Below are 22,141 nucleotides of genomic sequence, written 5' to 3'. Positions count from 1 at the left end.
AGGGGTATTAAATATTTAGATCCTTTTTTTAAATTTGCTGTTTAGTTTCACCCAGATTCCTGGAACAGTAAAAAGGAAGTATGAGATTTGGATGAAAAATTATAACTTCCAAGTAATATGGACTTAATGCACGTCGTTTTATGTTTGCAAAAACTTTACTACCGATTTTAACACTCCACTGGGAGCGCTGGCCTGAGAGCTGTTGACGTTTGAATTTTACTCTAACATTGTGTTAATATTCGGAAAGGCTGCGTTTGCACGTAATGTTGATAAATATTATCCTAAAAATCAACTATACTTACAGTTTTATTTATCGATAGTTTTGATTCGATGCTTAAATTTATTTACTTACGTCGATATTTTCCCTACACTTGTGTCCCTGATTAACAAACCGACATGCAATTGCATTGTTCCTAAAGCCTGTATCCGCCTGCATCATAAAATGCATTTCTTAACGACGAATCGGGAGGTCAAAGAGATATGGCATGTTTTAACCCGAGTACGGTAACTTTACCATAAGATTTGCGCGGTCGCCAGTGTAGAGTAACTCAATACTATTTGGCCGGATACAATAACGGGTAGTTCGATTATTGGTTTATCCCAAACTGACCTAGCGAAAGATGTGTGGCCATTTATAAAATAGTCGGAAATGGCGTGTTTTTGCAAATGTAGAGTATACTATACCACTATACCATTATTTTGGCCGGATGAAAAGGCGCGAAGTTCGACCATTTGTTTATCCCATATATCCCATAATTGACCTGCACCTCGGAGTCTCTAGAGCACGTCCCATTACAGTTTTGAACATAGTGAATTTTATCGAAAAACAAATCGGGTATTCAAAGATATCGCGTATTTGGTGTAATATAACATAGACGAAAAATAAGCGGCTGCGTAAGGTTATGACTGCTTTATTACCAATTTTTATTTTTATAGTCTGTAAATTATGTTTCATAGTTAAAACTGTCGAACGTTAAAAGTTAACGACAATATTTCAAATTACTTTAATGCTGATGTACATTTTTGTATAGGTACCTAAGGTTTTATGGCGAAGCTTTGGAAAATATTGGTAAGTACCTACTAGCTACCGAGTTTCACCATTTCACTAACTCGTTTTCTTGTGTTCATTCCAAGAAATGTCTATTAAACTACTATGTATATTATTATAGTCTTTTGTTATTTTTGATTGTTCAAGACGTTCCAACTCAAATATGTGAATCTTAACATGAGTTAAGCTAAACGAATAAAATAAGAAACGCATTTTTAAACGCAGCTTTTTTTTTGTTTTTTTTATAGATTGTTGGTTTATAAATGCAAAATGTCTTTCTGAGTTTCCAAAGCGATCATAAGCTGGGTTTACATTTTTGATCAAATCGTTCACGGATTACTATGGCAACAGAAAAAAAAGTTGTGTTCTCATATATTATTGAAACTATACCACAAGGCCATGCAATATACAATATTTTTGACAATTTGATATACCGATATATTATTAAATAGCTGTCCCGGCGAACTTCGTACCGCGGATCTTTTTTTTCCGATGAATGTTATATTTTAATACTTATTATCCTATACCGGTCTAAGAGGAACCCAAAAAATCAAATATCATAAAAATTGGTCCAGCCGTTCTTGAGTTATAAATGGTGTAACTAACACAACTTTCTTTTATTTGAATAGATTTTCATTATAATAGCATCACAGAAGTAGATTTAACCAAAAGTAAAAGTATTATTAAGTAAAAATTTGAATGTTTTATGCAACTGCTAAATCTATGAACATTTTGAACCCTTCTTCAGTTTACTTATTTTTTTAGAATTCAAACGAGCAATGCAACGCGTACCACGTTTTTTACGATTCCGCAACCAAATGTTACAACAGGACGCTCTTACTAAGACTCCGCTGTCCTTCCACCTGTCTGTATGGCTATCCGTCTGTCACCAGACTGTATCTCATTAACCGTCATAGTTACACAGTTGAAATTTTCACAGATTATGTATTTCTGTTGTAGCTATAACAAAAACAATAAAAAGCATAATAAAATAAAAATTTGAGGAGGCTACCATACAACAAACGTCATTCGTGAATGAATGAATGAATGTTATTTTGTACCACATAAAACACATGAAAATCGTAAATTACAAGTTCACGCAATATGAAGAAGAGAGGAAGGTGGTGCATATAAATAAATATGTATACATGTGTATACATATATTTAGCTCCATCTTGCTTGATATTTATTACGGCAACAGGAAGACGCTTGAAATATTCACAGAATATTTAGTTGATTATTCATTTTATAAATAAACAATTAAATTAAAATGAAACTACTGGGTATTTAAGGGGGGCCGCCATACAAAAGAAATGATGAAGAGTACGGAACCATTAGTGCCCAAGTCCCACTCGCACTTGGCCGGTTTTTATTTATACTCCTTCGACTAGAATAGTCGCCATCGAAGTGATTTATTGGACCTCGTTCGTTTTAGTTTCCAATTCGTTATCCTTTATGACCCGACCAGCGACCTCTCCAAGCCGTTCGGAAACGGGCTGCTTTTCAAAGAGCCAGTATGATTTATTTCTATAGTCGACAACAAGAACTGTAAAATGTTAATGTTGGAACCGAAGTATTATTATTATCTCTACTACTTATTGACGGCCGACTGGCGCAGTGGGCAGCGACCCTTCCTTAGTCAAATGTCGTGGGTTCGATTCCAACGACTGATAAAATCTTGGTGCATTGAACATAAACGTTTTCCAGTGTACATTATATTAAAAGTATTTATGTTTATTATTCAAAAAAATATTTAGCATTCATCTTAGTACCCACAACTAGCTACGCTTACTTTGGGACTGGATGGCATTGTGTGTATTGTCGTAGTATATTTATTATTATTTATTACTAGCTGTTTCTCGCGTTCTTCGTCCGCGTTTATTACGGCTTGTTACAAATCCAGAGGGAACCGTATGTTATCCTGGTAAAAAAAATAAAAACCTTTCAACTCGCTCTATGCCAAAAATCAAGTTGATTGGGGCGACAAGGAAGGACAAACAAACAAACTACATTCGCTTTTATAATATTAGTTAGGATCTATAAAGTGGATGTGGTGGTATTATTGAAGAGTAAGTGTGTTAAGTTTGTGAACTTATTCCTGTAGGCAGTGGCGTGCATAAAGGGTATAAACAGGGTATGCAGATGATATAAAATGTAGAAAATCTTCAGTTCGAGTTATAAAAACTTAATGTTAGGCTTTTTATAATTCTTACCTATCCTTAAGTTTTTAAGGACTCGTACTGGAGTCTTTCTTTATTCAAATCATCGGCATACCCTGTGGGCCTGTGCATACCCTCTATGCACGCCACTGCCTGTAGGAATACCTAACTGGTTTTTTTGGTCACATAAATACTACTTTTATTTTTACTGCCTCGTTGGTCTAGTTGTTAGCACGTACAACTACGGATCACGAGGTACTGCGTTCGAATATTAATTCCGATTAAGTTCGAAGTGTAATTCTTATGTACGCATCAAAAGTGCCACCTATGTGACTACTTGAATAAAGATATTTTTGACTTTGACTTTGAATCCCGGGTCGGGCCAAAAAATTTTTAGGAGTATTTTCTGTGACAAAAAAACAGTACCAGCCCAGAGTCAGAAAATTGGTAGCGTCAGCCCTTCGTGCTTCAGAGAGCTGTGTCGATCCCGGTGGTTATCACACACTTGTGGTGATAATTGTTAAAGCCCATTAACCGATTTAGAGCAGCGTTGTTGGTCTTCTACCCGTTTGCCCCTACGTCCCACTTTCGGACTTGTGCCCAGAAGTGGGACGTTTATAGGCTGCGGAGGATAGTGGCATTTACAAAGTCATATTTTGACACGATAGGTTTAAAAGGGATATAAAGTTATGGCAGGTGACAAAGCCCCACACAATAATTATGTCATAGAATATTTTTCATACTCCATTAGAGACGATATAGGTTAGGTGAAGCAATTTCTCGCGACGCAGAAGGTAATAAATAAAGATCAGAGAAAGAACCGGTTTTAAATGTCAGAATTTCCATGTAACTTTGTCGCATGAATGTCCATTAATTGAATTTTCCAGGGACGGTTGTGTATTGTCGATTATCGACAATTTTACACGACTTACTGTTAAAGATGCCATGGCATGCCTATGTTTAAATGTCGCAATTTCCATGTTTTTATTGTTACGAATATGTACGAATATGTGTTTCGCACTACCCAAATGTTTTTTTTTTTTTTTTTTTTTATTTATTTCAAACAAACACATAAAAAGTAATCCAAAGAATACAGATAAAGTCCGTGATTTCCACACTAGGATTCCCAATTTCCACACTAGGATTCCCTAGTGTGGAACTCCACTAGGGTTTCCTTGCAACTATAGAAAAATTCCAAATAACGATATACGATATCAAGTTATTCATTATCTGTGGTCGGTATGAGTTGGAGTAGGAATTCGAAATGACAGGAACACAGATAAAAAAGGAAGGTCATATAAAAGGGCGGGGAAATAGAGGTACAGCAGAGGAGTAGAGACAGAAGTGTCAAGGGAAGATTGAAAAAGTTATCTCTTTGTAGTTAGTATAGTATACAGTATACTATTAAGTAGTTCAGATAGATTGATGAGTGAGTTTATAACGAGCTATGTTTTAATTAGAGATACAAAATCGATTAAACTTTGTAAGATATGTTGTATATTAACTCTAAGAACCCAAACAAGATCCGCGAAAAGGTTGTAGTCTAAATATCACATGTTTTTTTTTACGCCCGCCAATTCAAATCAACTGTTGGTTTTATGTTAGTTAAGCCAATTCCGTATACACGAGACATACATTTACGGAAAAGAAAAAACGTGCAAACATTTAAAAAATTACGCCGCTCTTGTATGTTAAAATTTCATTGTTAAAATAATGGCTGAGGCAACGTAACTGGACATTGACTAAGCTAAAGGTAAGCTATTCGCTGTAATAGGTACCTACCTACTTTACTGAGCGTGACTTATTGCTGAGAAAACAAAAGGTAAGCTCCAGTAGCGTTTTAGGAAATTTCGAGCTTTACTATTGATATTTAAATGAAGCGGTGTTAGAAATATAACCGCAATAACTACGTGCTTCATTATGATGTACATAAGAGTACTCAATTTTATCTTTTAGTACTTTTTGGTGTATCTAAAGTATGTTTAAAAAAAGTGTAAAACGAATGAATAACAACAATTTTAATTATTTACGGTGGTTTTTTAAAATGGTTTATTTATTTCATAATGTTTCCATTACGATGTTAATATTATACTGAAAGTCTCCGTCAAAACTGAACCAATTTCCAATATCTAACAAATTATATTTTCATTCCAAATGACGTTTCTCATTTCAATTGATATGAATACCTATCTTAATATATAAAAAAAAAAATTATAATAGACATATGCTTTTCGTAGTTCGTACCTAGGTATATTAAATAAAATTATTGTCGTGTTAAAACTATTTAATCAGAAAATAACTCGTGTAAAAAATTGCTTTCAGGGCTCTTTTCTTTTAGGGTCCTACCCAGTATATTGTTAAGAACAGCCTTGCTAAGTAGGTAGGAATGTACGCCTTGTAAAGTACCGACGACTTAACGCATTTCTTGACACTTTTTGTTTCACAAAAGAAACTAAAAGAAGTGACTTGACAAAACAAAATTGATTGGCGACAAAAGTTAGGGCTTAGGATACGATAACAATGGCAGGTAAATACAGTTGGCAGGTAACGAAAATCGGATGGTGTAAAAATACCATTGTTACCTTTACCAAATAGAATAGGTAAACTTGGACAGTTCAATTGTTAATAATGCCATTTTTTTTGCACGAAACACGATTTATTTGTTCGGGTACCTACATACAAATAAGGCTTTGCAAATTGTTTATTGTTAAAAAATTTTGCAGTCCTAACAATATTCAAAGAAATGTTTATTATTTAGAATTGCAAAATATTACAAGTATTGTGTAGCAACGTAAACGGTTTATGGTGTCTCTATAAGTTACCTAAACATGGGTTGTTTCATCTTCAGGTCCCTAAATGAGTTATATAAGGCACCACAAATAATGAGATAATATGAAGTGAAATGTTAATAGAAGATTTTGTAGACTCACCAAACTGAAGCAGCCAGTCCGAAATAATACAGCAGCAAAAAGACGACAGCACAGTTAGGATTAGCTAATCCATCATGTGCTAACAGCATCCTGGTTGGAGATGTGGAGTCCTTAGCACAACCGGCTGCTGTTCTGCCTGCTGCGGCTCTCACACCCCACCCCGCGGCAGCTGCACATCGGCAGAGGGCTACAAGAACCAGGGCTCGTTCCCCAGCTCCACCGCGGTCTCCACACGCTAGCTGTGCAGCCACAGCTGCTAGAGTACACGCGAAGCTGAGTGCTGCCCATGTAGCCAGCCATACTTCCGCCGCTCGACGCTCCCCTGACTCCCATAACACTTCAGCGTCACAAAACTGAGCGCAGCGACCAGATGCCCGAACCCGAATCCAGCTATTCGGTTTTATTAAACGTCGACAAGCACCTCTGCCAATTGTATTCGTTGCATCCAAAGGTATCGTCCCTAAAGGCGGCGCACGCTCCCCTGGACCTTCCATACACATGTGCTCATGATTATTCTCAGCTGGGAACAGGGAGCAATCCAATTCCGCAGGCCAGGGAAACCCGAAACCTCGGAGGACGGGATAACATCTGCCGTAAACACTCTCGCACAAACCTCTACACGGCCCTATCGGTAAAGCCACCTTATCAGTACACATTGGAACGTAAACCGAACATAAAAACAAATGCAACTGAGACGAGCACCCATACTGCACTAGGGGACTGAACGTTTGGAGAGTCACATCAGCATCAGCCTGAAGAGAGTGCCGAGCCAAGTTGGGCATTCCCGTTTGGTTGTATCCAATGTTCTTGCACATAGCCACTTTTATCGGTTCACATGTCCTCACCGACGCCTCGGCTGTGATTTCGAAAGCGAGGGTCACAGTTATAAATAACGCAACAAAACACTTCATTCTGGATGATTGCACGGACTCACAACAATGTTTTCATTGTATCGTGAATGTTTTCGCGCGCGTCAGCTTCGGCGAGACGTGAGTGCGCTGCGGAGCGCGTCTCAAGACGTTGTGGCCGGGCGGGGATGCGGGGAGAGCGCCCAACAAACTACAAACAAAAAGTCGGCAGGTATGCGCGAGGCGATAGTATCAGTGAAGGAAAGGGAGGGAAATTTGTGAGGAGCTTCGACACGGTCGGTGTCCGCAGCGGCGTGACTCTCGTTATCCGAGCGACTGTCCACATCCTCGGGGCTTACTCGATACTTGTTATCGTATGATAAAGTTATAGACATGTGTGTTACATTGATAAACTGTAACTTTATACCTCAGCAGTAGGCATGCATGCATCTCAGATGATGATCCAATTCATTTTAAACCATTTACTGAATTTTTATGAAACTAGATAAGATTCATAAAAATTCAGTAAATGGTTTACTATGTACCAAACTAGATACCTGCTTTTTCAAATTCAATTTTGATACAGGACGGGTGTTTTTTGTTGTTTGAATATAGGAAAGAATAAAGGTATAGTAATAGTATAAGTAAGTATAATTAACTTTGTTAATCTTATTCAATTGTATACTTAACCTATGACATTGATAAACTAACCTAAGCTTACACCTTAGGCATTTTTAATGATGATTTTTTTTAATTCGGTTTTGATAATCTTCATTTAAAAAGAAGACCTGTACTTGAATTGCCGTGTGTCACCGACCGTTCCAAAATTGGTAAAACCTATTTTACTTATTTTAATGTTTTATTAGTCTTGACCTCGATGCGATTGTTTGGGGAAAAAGATAAACGGAAAACTTCAAAGGAACAGCCTGAAAATCAGAAGAATCGTAATTGGTAACTTTTTATGGGAATTGCCATTCCGGATTAGTTTTGTTTTTTACGTTAGGTATATAAATACACAATTAGTCGTAGAAAAAAAAAATATTAAGAGATGTAAGAAGTAAAAACCTTCACTTTCCTTACATTCCAATATTTTATCCTAACAAAAGTAAATAGGTTACTTTCCTTTAGATAATATGTACAGATATTTTGTCCCATAAAACTGATAAAAAATGCATTGATTGTGTACGCAGCTTTATCGTCACCGTTGATATCTTTCGATTTATCGAAATATCGATTTTTCGATAATAACGATAGTGAGATTACGAAATCTAGTTGACCTGATGAAAAGTGTAACCTTAAGTGGCAAACTTAAGGTATGCTGACGATACTGTACTTCTCGCAACTTCCTATGAAGATATGAGTATATTGCTCAAAAAATTGGAATCTGAAAGCGAAGATCTAGGACTTTCTATAAATCGAAGCAAAACCAAGCTCATGGTGGTAGATCGATCGAGTAAACTTTCCAATATTTGCAGCATTCAGGATATAGACACTGTAGAGACTTATACGTACCTGGGTTCCTTAATCTCTAGTGATGGCTCATGCGTTTCCGAAATAAAACGAAGAATAGCGATAGCTAAGGATGCGATGCTTAGGTTAACAAATATCTGGAAGAATCGTAGCATAACGAATAGAACCAAATTGCGACTGGTACAAGCACTAATCTTTCCTATTTTCCTATATGGCGTAGAAACTTGGACTGTTCGCGCTAGAGAAAGACAGCGAATTGATGCGTTCGAAATGTGGTGCTGGAGGCGAATGCTACGCATACCGTGGACTGCCAAGCGCACAAATGTATCAATTCTTTCACAACTCAAAATTAAAACACGTCTTTCTACCATTTGCCTTCAGCGCATCCTTAGTTATTTTGGACATATCACACGCCGCGGAAACGAGAGCATTGAAAAGTTGATAGTGGTTGGAAATGTAGAAGGCAAACGTCCCCGTGGCAGATCTCCAACCCGGTGGTCAGATCAACTGAGAGAAACTGGTGCCCGTACCTTCTATAACGCAATACAAATGGCCAAAGACAGGACCCGATGGAGAGAGATCTTATATGACAAGATTACTCGCCATACCAGTGATCACGATCCTCAGTCATGAGGGAGCGACTAAAGAGAGAGTAAGGAACAAAAACATGGCATTATTTTGAAATTATTTTATTGTACATAATTTACTACAATAATATGCATTACTGTATATTGTAACATAAATAAGTAAATATAATGGTGAACATTATTAGTCTCACAAAAAATTGGACCGAAATACAGATTTGTGAAATTGTAAAGCCTTAGTACATAAAGAAATATATTATACGCAATTGGACAAAACAAATTATTTACATGGCTTCGATAAATCGCTTTAATAAAGAAGAATAATATTCTTATAATACGGCTAAAATAAAAGATAAATACTTTTACAATAATCTTAATATCATACAAGTTTTTTCACACTTTGTTTTACTATACTAACATAGTTATTATTTTATATCTTCTGTTACACCTGTAAGCTGAATAGTCTATCAGCGAAAAACAGTTGCCAGCTTGAGTTCTTATATTTTTTTAAGATTGATTTTTTTTCATAATGGCAATGACGTCAAACTTTACCTATCTACATACAAATTACAAATCCCATGTAAACCGCATCTCAAAATCTTAAGTCTTTCCATCTTTTACAATAAGCTATATTCTAACCATAATATACAACATTCACATATTTTTTTTTTAATTCAAATTTTTTATTAGATCGTAGTTTTTTTTTACAACAAAGGATATATTAAATAAACAAGGAATGCAATTCAAGCAACACTAGCGCCATTTTTATCCAATATTTATAAAAATAACTACTTACGTTTAAAACAACAAAGCAATTTATTTAATGGCGGAGTCACACTGCATTATACGCGCAATACGTAATGCGACAACACCGTGTTCGCAAAAATATTTGTTGTGTGTGCGAGCAACAAACTCCTATCCTTATCTGCCTTCCGCACCGGTGGTAGAGTCACTACACACAGACAGACTTGACGTTTCAAAAGTGCTTAGGCCTACTTGAAATAAATGAATTTGAATTTTGAATTATTCTAACTGCATCCATACTTCGTGCCATACGTGCGTATGCCCTAGGATCAATGAATAATACAAGTACTTCAAATAAGTGTGATGTTGCGAATCATGACAGTACTCGGACTCAGTAATCAGACGCTGTATGCCAATTATTTTTGTCAATACATTTAACCCATAAAAAACTTTGTGGAATTCCGATAGAAGTGAAAACCAAATATATGTAATTATATACATTTTGCTCGGTGACGATGACGCGAGTTTCACGCTTTTTGCTCACCCAAAAATTAAACATATATACACGGTATGTCATACAGCTCATGGAACCAAAAAGTGCTCAACGCGCCTTATGAAGTATTCACTTCAATATTTTTAAAAATCATAATATGTAGATCTTTTTATGTTTCCAAACTACTATCTGAGCCAGTGGGAATATAACTGTTTGAATTTTTACTTCACAAATAAGATCGCTGCAATTAAATGAATGGTCGAAATATGGGGTGGGCAGTCTATCCGCGTATTCCACGTATTTGTCTCCTTTGATGTGTATGAAAAAACAGACTAGTCAACGGCCACGCATATTCACTATTCGCGTTATAAAGAACTGCTGTACGCGGGCGCATAACGCAGTGTGATTCGACCTTAATATTTTTAATATATTGTATATTCAAGTTTATTTGGAAAGGGGTTAATAGGTCATAACATATAAAAAGATTCACTAATACATTTAGGGAAATAATTAAAATTTCAAGAAAAGAGGAAGGATCGAGATTTTCTGCTCAAAAATGCAGCCAGTATTATTGTAAAAAATCAACTACAGTCATTTGCAGTTGTCAGTGACCCGTGACATCGTTTGACCTTAAATGTTACAGCTAATGTTGTGGTTGTCATCGCGTATTTTTTAAGAAAACTTTGTGTGTATAGTAATTTTAACATTATCTTGAATCTTTTTTCTGTGGCCATAGTAATTCGCCACCTCGTTTGACCTTAAATGAAACATCTGATGTTTATTTTTTAGACCGTGTATTTTTTAAATGAAAATATTGTGTATATTGTTATTGTTTTAATCATATCTAGAAGCTTAAACTTTTTCAGTTGCTATAGCGATCCGGGACTCCGTTTGAAGTTAAATGCAAACACTGCTGATGTAATGGTTGTCATCGCGGATTTTTTTATGAAAACTTTGTATGGATAGTTATTTCTCTAAAAGTGTTGATATAAGCAAATAAGTATGCCCTATATCCCAACGGCGTAGTACCCCTTTCCAACAAGCCTGAATGTACCAATACGGGGTTAATAAATAAATTATTTAAATTCTTGTTATACTATGTTACATAAATTATGCATCGCAAATACGCGAAATCGCATGCGCTTTATGAATTTCTACAATATAACAAAATATATCAATACTATGTTATATTATTTTTGTAAAGAGAACCAACCATATAAAAAACTCATTTATTTATATTATACTTTCTTTTATACTATAATAAAAAAGTGAAACGTTGATTCTTAATCATATATATTTGAGCCTTATGAACTGTTTATAATAGAAAGTTAGATAGGCATACTCTATTTTTTCTAGCAGTTCTTATTGTGTAAACAATCATTAAATTACTTTCTAGTGTTAATTATGTTTTAAAATATAGAAAAAAAAAGTGTGTTATAATAAATAAAAACAAATAAATGAAACAAGAGTGTATGTATGTATGTTTTCAATTTATTTAAATATTTTTAAAACATAAGTTCACATAAGTTCACATTCAAAAGAAAGGAAAAGATTGTTTATATAAGATGAGGAAAAAAATAAATAAGAGTATATAAATCCCTGTAACTACCTATTAAATGTTGGAAATCTTTAGCAAAGCTTCGGTAGCTACGAAGGGCATTACAATTTTAATGTAAAAATTTTGAGGTAGATTTTCATTCAACCAATCCATTAATATATTTTAAAAATAAATAATAATTATGATTTTTTATAATATTTTTTTCAATAAATTACTATAAGCTACCAAGAACTCCGGTCCAATTAAAATGATACGAATACACTGGAACCCAGAGCCGTAAAGCAAGTTAAAAAAAAGGAGCAGCGTTACGGGTCTATGCACACGTAAACCCATTCTACTATGAAAGGAGGCCTGTACCCAGCTGTGAAACCTTTATAGGCTGAGAATGACAATAATGACTACATAACGACGACTTCACAGCAAGGACCATTCACAGTATTGACACGCATAAACGTTTACGGGAACTAAAATCGCACTAGGGGTACAGAAGGACGCAGGCAGATCAGCAAAATAGTTGGGAGCTACAAATGATATCAATTCATGCATTACGAATATTCAAGAAGGAAATTAAAAGCTAAAATACAAAATGTTAGAAAAATACTATAGCCTCTTTTCATTGATAAAGAATTTTTTTTCAATTTCTCGTAGGAAGCTCATAATCGACGCGTTCAAAAATTTTACGGAACTCGATTAAGCACTTAAATCTCTACACATCACTAAAACTAAATTCGCGATCTTAAAATTAACGATGTCGATAATATTTTTTAATAACATTGAATATTTCAAAAGTCATTTACTTAATAATATAGCTTTTTAGCGATTAGGACCAGAGACACTTAAGCCGTTTTCGAATACAACACAATGAGTCTAAATATAATAAGTATAATCGTGAGAAGAAAATGAAAATTTTCGTATGAGATTACACAAATGGGTCGGTATAAAGTATTAAATACGACGATAAAAATCAGTTAATATACAAGTCGAATTGCCATCAAAGTTGACAAAGATCACGACACGATCGATCGATTTAAACCAGAATAAGTGAAGTCTGATTGTAAGCAGAGTTATTACACGTTAACACCACGGATTAGAACGATCAAATAGTCTGACCAGATCTATACCAAATACATTAAAGGGTTCAATGCAAACGGGATGACTAGACTGGGGTCGAATTCGTATCGAGCCTAACGCGCAAGCCTTCCCGCTCCCTCTGTACGTCGGCTAATTCCGCACAAAGAGCGCGACAGACACGATGTAGAACCGCGTTCTGTTCCTGAAGGGATTTTACATCTGGATCGGCCTCGCAGGAAGATTCTCGTGAGGGTTTACGGTAGACTTCGAAAGCTCCGTGCATTTTTGGTGCGTCCTCCCTATTGTATCCGAAGCCTTCACCTTCGTATTCTCGTGGTGCGAACGCGTCCGGCGGAAACGCCGGTTCACCTTCACTTCGTTGGTTGATGAGGCGACGGGCGGGTGGAGATGTGGCGGAAGGAGACATTCTTGGAGGCGGTTGCGGCGGGGGAGCCGGAGCGCCTTTGAACCGATTCAGATCTAGCGAACTCGAGCGGGTGTGATTCCGTAAAGGTCGCGGCGGAGGTGGAGGAGGTGGGTCCTTCTTTGGCGCGTATTGTAAAGACTGCGGTCCGTCTTCCGCGTGAACGGAAGATTCTCGAGCGGGCGGTGGAGGTAAAACCCCAGCGTTCTTCACTGGTTTTTTAGGCTGCGGTCGCTGAATCGATTTTATTTCCGACGTGCCGTTTGGAGGCTGGTCGGGGGGAGGTTGGGAGTTGAGCCGTTTTGGACTCGCGAGTTCGAACGCGTGCGAGAAATCGTCTCGACGAGGAGACGTACTGGATCGTAAATCGCCGTCGAGCGGAATGGTGTTCGCGTCGGGTGTAACGCGTAATGCTACCGGATGGAATATCTTGGGATCCCTCTCGAGGGCGGACTTGTGAAAATCGAAGTTTACCGGCTTCGGGCCCGGACTCGAGACGCTCGATGTGGGCGAATCCACGAACTTCGTCCACTCCTTGTTATTGATTTGCGGCTCTGGTTTAGGTGGGGAAAGGGAGGGCTGCCGCTCCTCAGACTTTTTGACAGGTTTGCTCTCATATGGATCGTTTACTTCGGGTTTGGGCGCGAAGTTGAAGTCGGCCGAGGTTCCGGAGCCAAACATATCCGAGCCCAGATCAACTAGATCAGTGGTGACAGCCTGCTGGGAGAAATGTGAATCGACTCGTGGCACCAGACAAGCGGGAAGCACGTCTGGAACGGGGATGCTGTTTCGCCTTAGGACGATCAGGTGCATGGCTATACTGAACTCCTCGAGCGTTAACATACCGTCTTTAGTGATATCGGAGAGCTGCCAAATTTTCCGTAGATCCGGCACGGAGAGGCGCGACTTTTCGAAAAACAATCTGAAAGTAAAATACAAACATTATGTACAGTACAAAGAATTGAACTTAACCATTCATGAGTCGTCATCATCAGTGGCGTGCATACAGTGTATGCACGCACAATGCACTAAGCCAATGTAAGAGAAGATATAATAGAGTCATAAAAAGCCTACTCGTTAGTTTTTATAACTCGTACTGGAGATTTATGGAACAGGGTATGCAGATAATATAAAATGAAGACATTTTATATCATCTACATACCCTGTGCATACCCTCTGTGCACAGCACTGATCATCATCATCACATAAACACATTACACCCGTACGGGTCTCCACCCTCAATGAGAAGTGGTTAAGGCCGTAGTCCACCACTCTGGCCCAGTTTGGATTGGTGGACTCCTCACACCTTAGATAACATTATGTAGAAATCTCAGGCATGCAAGTTTCTTCAAGATGTTTTCCTTCACCGTTGAAACAAGTTATATTTTAATTACTTAAACTGCACATCATTTAGAAAAGGTAGAGGTGCGTGCTGGGATTCGAACTCTATCCCCGCTTCTCCATTATTTATGATTATACTCAAAAAAAAATTACATAATCTCCAATCCACTATTGCAATATATTTTCAAAATGTATGTATTATTAATATATGTAATTTCGCACTTAACAACAAAGATTGTACAAGAGTAAGACTAAGGCATAGTTCGAACCTTGAATTGGTCCGGAATCTGCCGAATTAATTTAATTCAAGCTTTCGATTTGTTCGCACTTAGGTCATACTTTAGCTTAAATCGAGCTTAAGTCGCTCAAGTCGAGGCCGCTTTTATTATGGTTTTTTACAAATCCCTTGGGAACCGCACAGAATTAAAGAACATACAGAAACCGTGTACACGACTAGTATTGAAGCATCAAAAACCACTCCACTTTAGAGTTGTTTCACAAACAAAAGATTAGTCAATTCATACCATTTAGCAATTAAAAGTTATTTTACCTCTAATGTTCTAAACGTTTACGGGAAAATTAGATAAAGTTTGTTAGCTAGCAACATTCCGCGGGTGTTAAGTGAGAGGTGCGCGGGAAGTTTTCACTGTTTTTGGACACTACATACAATAAAGGCTGAATCTGTACGTCCTTAATTCTGTGGGGAACCGTTTGTTTTCCCGGAATAAGTAAGTAGCCTTTGTTACTCTCCGTTCTTTAAACTAACTCAAACTAAAGTTCTCAACTAAAGTTGATTGGTTGCTAAGTTGGGGCGTAAAGGAAGGACAAACAAAGGAAGTAACAATTTTGGCTTAAGCAGCTTTAGTTCACGGCCGATTGGCGCAGTTTGCAGCTACCCTGCTTTCTGAGTTCAAGGCAGTGGGTTCGATTCCCACTACTGGAAAATGTTTGTGTGATGAGCATGAATGTATTATGTTCCGCAAAGTAACACCTGCTTCTATCCAATATCGAGCATGAATGTTTCATTGTCTGTGTGTTTATATGTATCTGGGCCTGGGTGTTTATATGTTTATTCTAAGTATTTATGAATATTACTCACAAAAATAATCATCAGTCATCTTAGTTCCCATAACACAAGCTACGCTTACTTTGGGGCTATGTGTATATTGTCGTAGTATATTTATTTATAGTTTGAACGAAAATATAATATATGAAATGGCCAGGAAACACACCTGGCCGTCTGTCCGGAAAGCAGGCCAAGCTCGGGCCGCAGTTGCGCGAACTGTGCCGCATAGTGCCGCGCTTGGACCTCGCTGATGGCGAAAATCTCCTCACTGCTGTCACCCTCCTCGCCGTCCTCTTCCGACGAGTGGCGGTCCGAAGACTCCTCTTCCGTACCTGTCGACAAGGAAGGAACGGTGATAGTTTAAACGGCTATACAACATAAGAAAATTGTCCCCGACTTTCAATATAGTGTACATTATTCTACTAGTCAAGCCCATTAATTTGACACGCATTGAGGACCATCTTGGACGGATTTTCATCAAACCTTAGCTAAGAACACTTCTGACTAAGAAAAAAAAACTAAATTGGTTCATTCGTTCGGGAAATACGATACCACGTCACCTTAAACTTGTCATAAGTAAACACTTAAGAGTTGATTTTGAATTCGTTTGTATGAAAAAATAAATATGCTTCTTTTGTTTTTTTTTTTTACAGGGTGATTCCTTATGAAATATACTTATACATCCTTCAATATTATTTCGTAATTCTGTTACACGTTGTATAAATCCGGAGGCGCAGATTCGATGCATTACCGCTGCAGTTTTGCGTCAATTGAGCTACTATTCGCGTCAATCTCAATACGTCCATGCGAGATAATTGGCACACAATAGGCACGAGCGTCTACCTCCCCGCGTTCACCTCTTCTTGAAAAGCGCTTAAATACATTCGTTCGGAAAAATCATCGTTCGCAAGATGCACAGCGACCCTTCTGGATCTTTTTATTATATTATTGAATTACAAGTTAGCCCTTGACTGCAATCTCAACTGGTTGTAAGTGATGATTCTGTCTAAGATGGTAGCGGGCTAAACTGTTATGGATTATGGTAGTCATATCCCTAACGCCTCTACCCCTACGTCACATCGCACCGCAACACTAAATCGCTTAGGGGCACGTCTTTGTCGGTAGGGTGGTACTCCGTCCTGCCCAAGGATCGCAGGTAACAATAAAGCTTTTCCACCAAGCCGATAAAAAAAAGAAATGGTGGCACCTAGCCACGGCCAAAACCTCCCCACCAGACCGGCGAAAATCCAGAAATTATAAATTTCCAAATGGCGCCTGCCGGGAATCAAGCCCGGGACATCCTCTTTTAATTCACAACGCTCACTACTGCGTCAGGGAGGTCGTCAAAAATTTTAATCTGTCGTTTAATTGTAGCCTAAATAGCTAAGAGTATCCATACCAAGAGCTGCATGCAGCTTTTAGTTGAAGGCACAGTTATCCTCAGGTCCAGGTTTAGTCACTCCGGGAAGATCCATTTCTGGATATCCCGTCGCATTCATATAGCAAATGCACCATATTATATCCTTCGTTCTAATTATATGCATTACAGGTAGGATTGTCAGTAATGCACATTATAAAATAGTTGATACGAACGTCTTCGGAGATTGGAATAACTACGCAGAAGTTTAGACTGGTACCTACCTTATTTAGAACAGAAACTTCGGCATACGTAGTCTCTATACAGTCAAGTTGCTCCACCGTTGCTTTCTCTTAATTTTCATTGTCTTTTTTTTAAACTATTGCACTATTAACGTCGACATTTCCTATCAGTTTTAGATCACGAGTTAAGGCTTCTAGTCAACCGCAGGGTGATTACGTATCTCGCGACAGGTTTGCGGCATGCGTAAATATTGCAATCACTGCTGTCAAACGTCACTTTTGTTTATTTATTGTACATTTTATCAATCTTGTTCCTCCTTCCCCGTTCTACCAAAGAACAGCGAGACACCGTGAGCGGTGGCATTCTTCTGTGGTTGATATTCCATCAACACGCACGAAACGTTTTTTATCCACGTTTCTGATACGTGCCGCTAAGATGTGGAACGCCCTCCCGGTAACTGTGTTTCCTGCCACGTATAATTTAAGTACCTTCAAGGCTAGAGTGAATAGGCTTTTTCTAGGCAAGCGTGCTCCAACCTAGACCTCATCATTGGTTTCTAACGGGCATGATTGTCGTCAAACGCTGGTCTATCGTTAATAAAAAAAAAAGGAGAAGTTACGTTTGACAGCAGTGATTGCAAGATTTACGCCTGACGCAAACCTGTCGCGAGATACGTAATCACCCTGCCGGCGCACCTTTAGGTAATTCTAGAAAATTCCCTAATGGTTTGTAGCATAATAATTGGAATTCACGTTTACCTAATAGCCTTGTATGTTCCTCAGCAGTGTTAGTCGGCCATACCCCCCGTCCTGTGATGCTGTGCTCCCACGCTGGATGTACTCGCTCCGCTACACTGTTGGTGGGAGTGGGGCTTTCACTCGCGGTGCTCCAAGGTGACCCGGCTTTTACTCTCCTCTGTTAATGGAACAAAGTAGAATTGTTAAACAAAGTACAAGTTTTGATAACCTCCCTGGTACAACGGTGAGTGCTGTGAATTTAATTAGGAGGTCCCGGTTCGATTTTTTGAAATTAATAATTTCCAAATTTTCTCTGGTCTGGAGGCTTAGGCCGTAGCTGCTTACAACCCTACCGACAAAGACATGCCGCTAAGCGATTTAGTGTTGCGGTGCAATGTCGCGTAGAAACTGATTAGGAGTATGACTACCATAATCCCTAGCAGGTTAGCCCGCTACCATCTTAGACTGCATCATCACTTACCACCAGGTGAGATTGCAGTCAAGGGCTACCTTGTAGTGGAATAAAAAAATTAAAAAAAGTAATTTTCCCTAGATCCTATTCACCATAATCCTTATCCACAGCTTATCAATGTCTATCTACAAAATCTTCAATATAATGTTTTAGGGTTCTGCATCTAAACGAGAAACCTTTATAGCTTCATCGTCATTGACTGCTAAACAATTCTTATTGTGGGAGGAGACCCCTATTCTGTAGTGGGCCAGTAATAGGTTGATGTTGAGTCCTACTTTCTCATTGGTTGCCTGGAAGAAATCGCTATGAAGCGATAAGGCCGTCAAATTGTATACGTTGTTTGTTATATTTTTCTTCTTTTATGTACTTTTTGTGCTGTTATGTTAATTTTCATTCAGTCAATTTTAGTGATAATAACCGGGATGCGTTAACGTGCTCTCCGAGGTACGTATGTTGACCATGCCACTGTCCTAACTCCAAGGTACGGATGTTGATCATGCTAATGTCCTAACTCCAAGATGGTTCTATGAATTTCTTTGACAGAGAGACTCAATCCTTAATAACTATTATTATTGCGAATCAATTAAATAAATAAATAAATATACTATGACAATACACGCTGGATAAATTGGACTCAGAAAGCAGGGTTTCTGCCAACTGCGCCATTAACTAAATAAAAACTACCTTCTCAAGGTACTATTTTAAAACTATATTTGTTACAAGTGAATCAGTCTGTTTACTAATTGTTTTAATTATTGACAGTGATAAGGTTGCTCAATGATACATCAGATTATCTGTGAAAAATGCTACTGTTTGCGCAAGTACACAAACTTACACTTATATATGTTCATTTAAATTAATAATTTGTCAAAGAAACACCTGTTACTATTAAGTATAACTGAAGTATTATTTGGATAACTAATTTGATTATATTACATCTGTTCAAAATTTAATTATATAAAGAGATGTCAAGTCTATATGTTTGTAGCGACTACCACTGGTTAAGAAGGCAGACTCAACCAAGAAGAAGCATAAAGATACTCCGCCATTCTATTTTTAACATTGATAATTTACAAATTGAATAGCTAGATGCTTCCAAGCAACATTGGCATTAAGAATCGTACAACTAATTTAATTGAATTCCATCTGTTCAAAATTCAAAATGTAATTATTTAAAGAGATGTCTAGTATGTTTGTAGCGACTACCACCAATTAAATAGGCAGACTCAACCAAGAAGAAGCCTAAAGATACTCCACCATTCTATTTTCAACATTGATGATTTACAAATTGCAACATTAATTTTCCTATGTTGAGAGCGATGCAAGCAGAGCCGGATGCTTCCAAGCAACAATGTCATTAAGAAATTTATCAATTGTTTAGAAATCTCACTGTAATAAATGTGTTTTTTATTAGGAGTATATATTAAAATTAATTATTTAATATCAGAATATATGTACACAAACCATACAACATATCAAACCAATTATATTCTTAAGAATGTACAAATCATAATGTCGCCTGGTAGTCACTTAGTTTGTCTTATCAAATTCCAATTTAGTGTGCCAAGAGCAAATTGAAAGACTGATAACAGGCACAAGAAGTAATCAGTTGAATAATAAATGTTTGATATAATGTTTTAGGGTTCCGCAGTTAAACTAGAAACCTCTACAGCTTCATCATGACTGACTACTAAACAATTCTTATTGTGGGAGGAGACCCCTGCTTTGTAGTGGGCCATGATGATATTAATCCACATGACCTTGACCACTAGAAATCATAACTTTATCAATAAACTATTAATTATGAGTTTATTGAAAAAAGATAAATTGCAGAGCCTCCATATCATAGAAAAGTGAAAGTTTGGCTGACAAGTTTTACAATAATTCTGATCTTCCATTCTTCAACAATCATGAAGATATCTATTTCACCATCATCATCAGCCTATTAGTTCCCCACAGCTAGACAGGAGAGACAGCTAGAAGGCCTGCTTCTTGTTGGCAGGTGGATATTGCCTGATGAAGCAATTCTACCAAGCTTGTAAGTAACTCTACCGTTCCTTATTTCCAATGTACATATTTTAAATTAAATCACCAGCTTATGTTATCTTGACTGCATTCACAAATAGAGCCAATTGGTTCCAAGAATATTTTATTCAGTTAATCAAGTGTAAACTCAACTTATTCATTGTGTTTTAATCCATTCTTGACTCAATTGCCTAGTAGGTAGCAGGTTTTGCTAAAAGTACTAGTATGGAATAAGAAAATAGAATCAAAAGAAAATGGAAAAGACAGCTCATTAAGTTAGTTTTGCTTATTTCAAAAAATCATCTTATAATATAATCATCACTATACTTCAAATTTCTTGTCACTATACTGCATATTGCTTATTTGTCTTATGATTTATATAATAAAAAATAAATTCTTAAGCGGTTTAGCTAGATAGCGTTCACCTGACACTTTTCCATGACAAATTAGGCCTATGGCCATAAGTGAGCTACTAATATGCTGAAATTATGACTTTGTTAAAGGTTACGCTTAGCCAGGTCCAACACTACATTCAGGATCATGTTATAAAAGTTTTTAAAGGAAGTATTTTTACACAGACAGTATAACAATGACACTAATTTAAATCTGTATTGGTTATCTTATCAAATTAATGTATAACAAAAGATGCAACTGTGTAAACAATCAGGATTTACTCACCCCAATTGACCCTGATCTTTGTGACATAGTTTCAGACTCCATTTCTGAATCTGTGCTTAAAGCTTCGGTAGCATCGTGTGATAGAGCTTGTGGAACATCACTGTCAGACAAGTTTGAGGGTACTCGTATTGGCTCATAGGCACCCACATTTCCTCCAAAATTTCTATCCCTCTTAGAAATGTGTTGTTCTTTAGGGGAATTAGATAACTGAATAAGATCTGCATTAGCGTCTGAATTAAGAGTCCATGTAAACCTAGGTAATGGAAGGTCCAGAGGAGTAGAGAGAAGTTCGGGCTTTAGAGTCACGTTAGTTTGATGTGCAGCTATCAATTTGAGGGCAGAATAAAACTGCTTCCTATTCATATGATTCAGTGCTGCACAAGTGCTAGGCGCTACGCTAATATCCATGATCTGCAAGATAATAATGAACACTATCAACAATCATTCTAAATTTACGTTGTTTTTAGCATCAACAAAACAATATTTACCTGTCGTAATACATCGTTCGGTATATTAGAAGATCTAAATAACTCTGTAGCTTTTAATATAGGTATTTTTCCGTTCGATTCCTCGTCGCAACATAAAAACAAATCACCGAAATATCTCATTTCGGTCTCTGTCAAATTGAGATCCTCCATTATAACAAAAAAACACTATAATTTACTTATAAATCACTATTATAGTTTGTAGTAAAATAGCCAAAAAAACACGTATAACCATTATCTGTTAGTGTAAACCATATTCATTGATAAACAGACGGATTTGAAATTTTAACATCACAAAATTTACACGAAGCAAACGAATATGTCATTGACAGCTGCCCGATAACGAGCCGCCATACTTGATTACAAATACAGTTAAAATATAATATGAATCGAAGAAAAGTGTTCGTA

General features: G+C 37.2%; 2 protein-coding genes across 2 annotated transcripts in view; both read right to left on the bottom strand.

The window, feature by feature from the left end:
* The window catches only part of LOC120631309 (frizzled-4), a 60,636-nt gene extending 53,493 nt beyond the window's left edge, over positions 1-7,143 (bottom strand). The window contains exon 1 of the mRNA XM_039900812.1: positions 6,138-7,143. Within this exon, the coding sequence (XP_039756746.1) occupies positions 6,138-7,048 (911 nt within the window). The 5' untranslated portion in view covers positions 7,049-7,143. The remainder of the gene's footprint in view (positions 1-6,137) is intronic.
* Positions 7,144-11,854: 4,711 nt separating this feature from the next.
* Positions 11,855-22,064, bottom strand: LOC120630880 (ralBP1-associated Eps domain-containing protein 1). Its single transcript, XM_039900198.1, has 5 exons — positions 21,737-22,064; positions 21,249-21,659; positions 18,095-18,251; positions 15,903-16,068; positions 11,855-14,251 (listed from the first exon to the last, which is right to left on the bottom strand). Exons 1-5 carry the CDS (start codon positions 21,884-21,886, stop codon positions 12,991-12,993), a joined length of 2,145 nt encoding a protein of 714 aa, XP_039756132.1. The 5' UTR covers positions 21,887-22,064; the 3' UTR covers positions 11,855-12,990.
* Between the last annotated feature and the right edge of the window lie 77 nt (positions 22,065-22,141).

Source organism: Pararge aegeria, chromosome 17 (genome assembly GCF_905163445.1).
Source record: "Pararge aegeria chromosome 17, ilParAegt1.1, whole genome shotgun sequence".
Classification (NCBI taxonomy): domain Eukaryota; kingdom Metazoa; phylum Arthropoda; class Insecta; order Lepidoptera; family Nymphalidae; genus Pararge; species Pararge aegeria.
This window is presented reverse-complemented; position numbering and strand designations above follow the sequence as displayed.

Excerpts from the sequence above, each read along its gene's own strand:
- LOC120630880 (XM_039900198.1), bottom strand. The coding sequence starts at position 21,886 with ATGGAGGATCTCAATTTGACAGAGACCGAAATGAGATATTTCGGTGAT. Across the intron at positions 21,660-21,736 it reads CGAACGATGTATTACGACAG|ATCATGGATATTAGCGTAGC; the intron begins GTAAATATTGTT and ends ATTATCTTGCAG. Across the intron at positions 16,069-18,094 it reads GGAACATACAAGGCTATTAG|GTACGGAAGAGGAGTCTTCG; the intron begins GTAAACGTGAAT and ends CCTTGTCGACAG.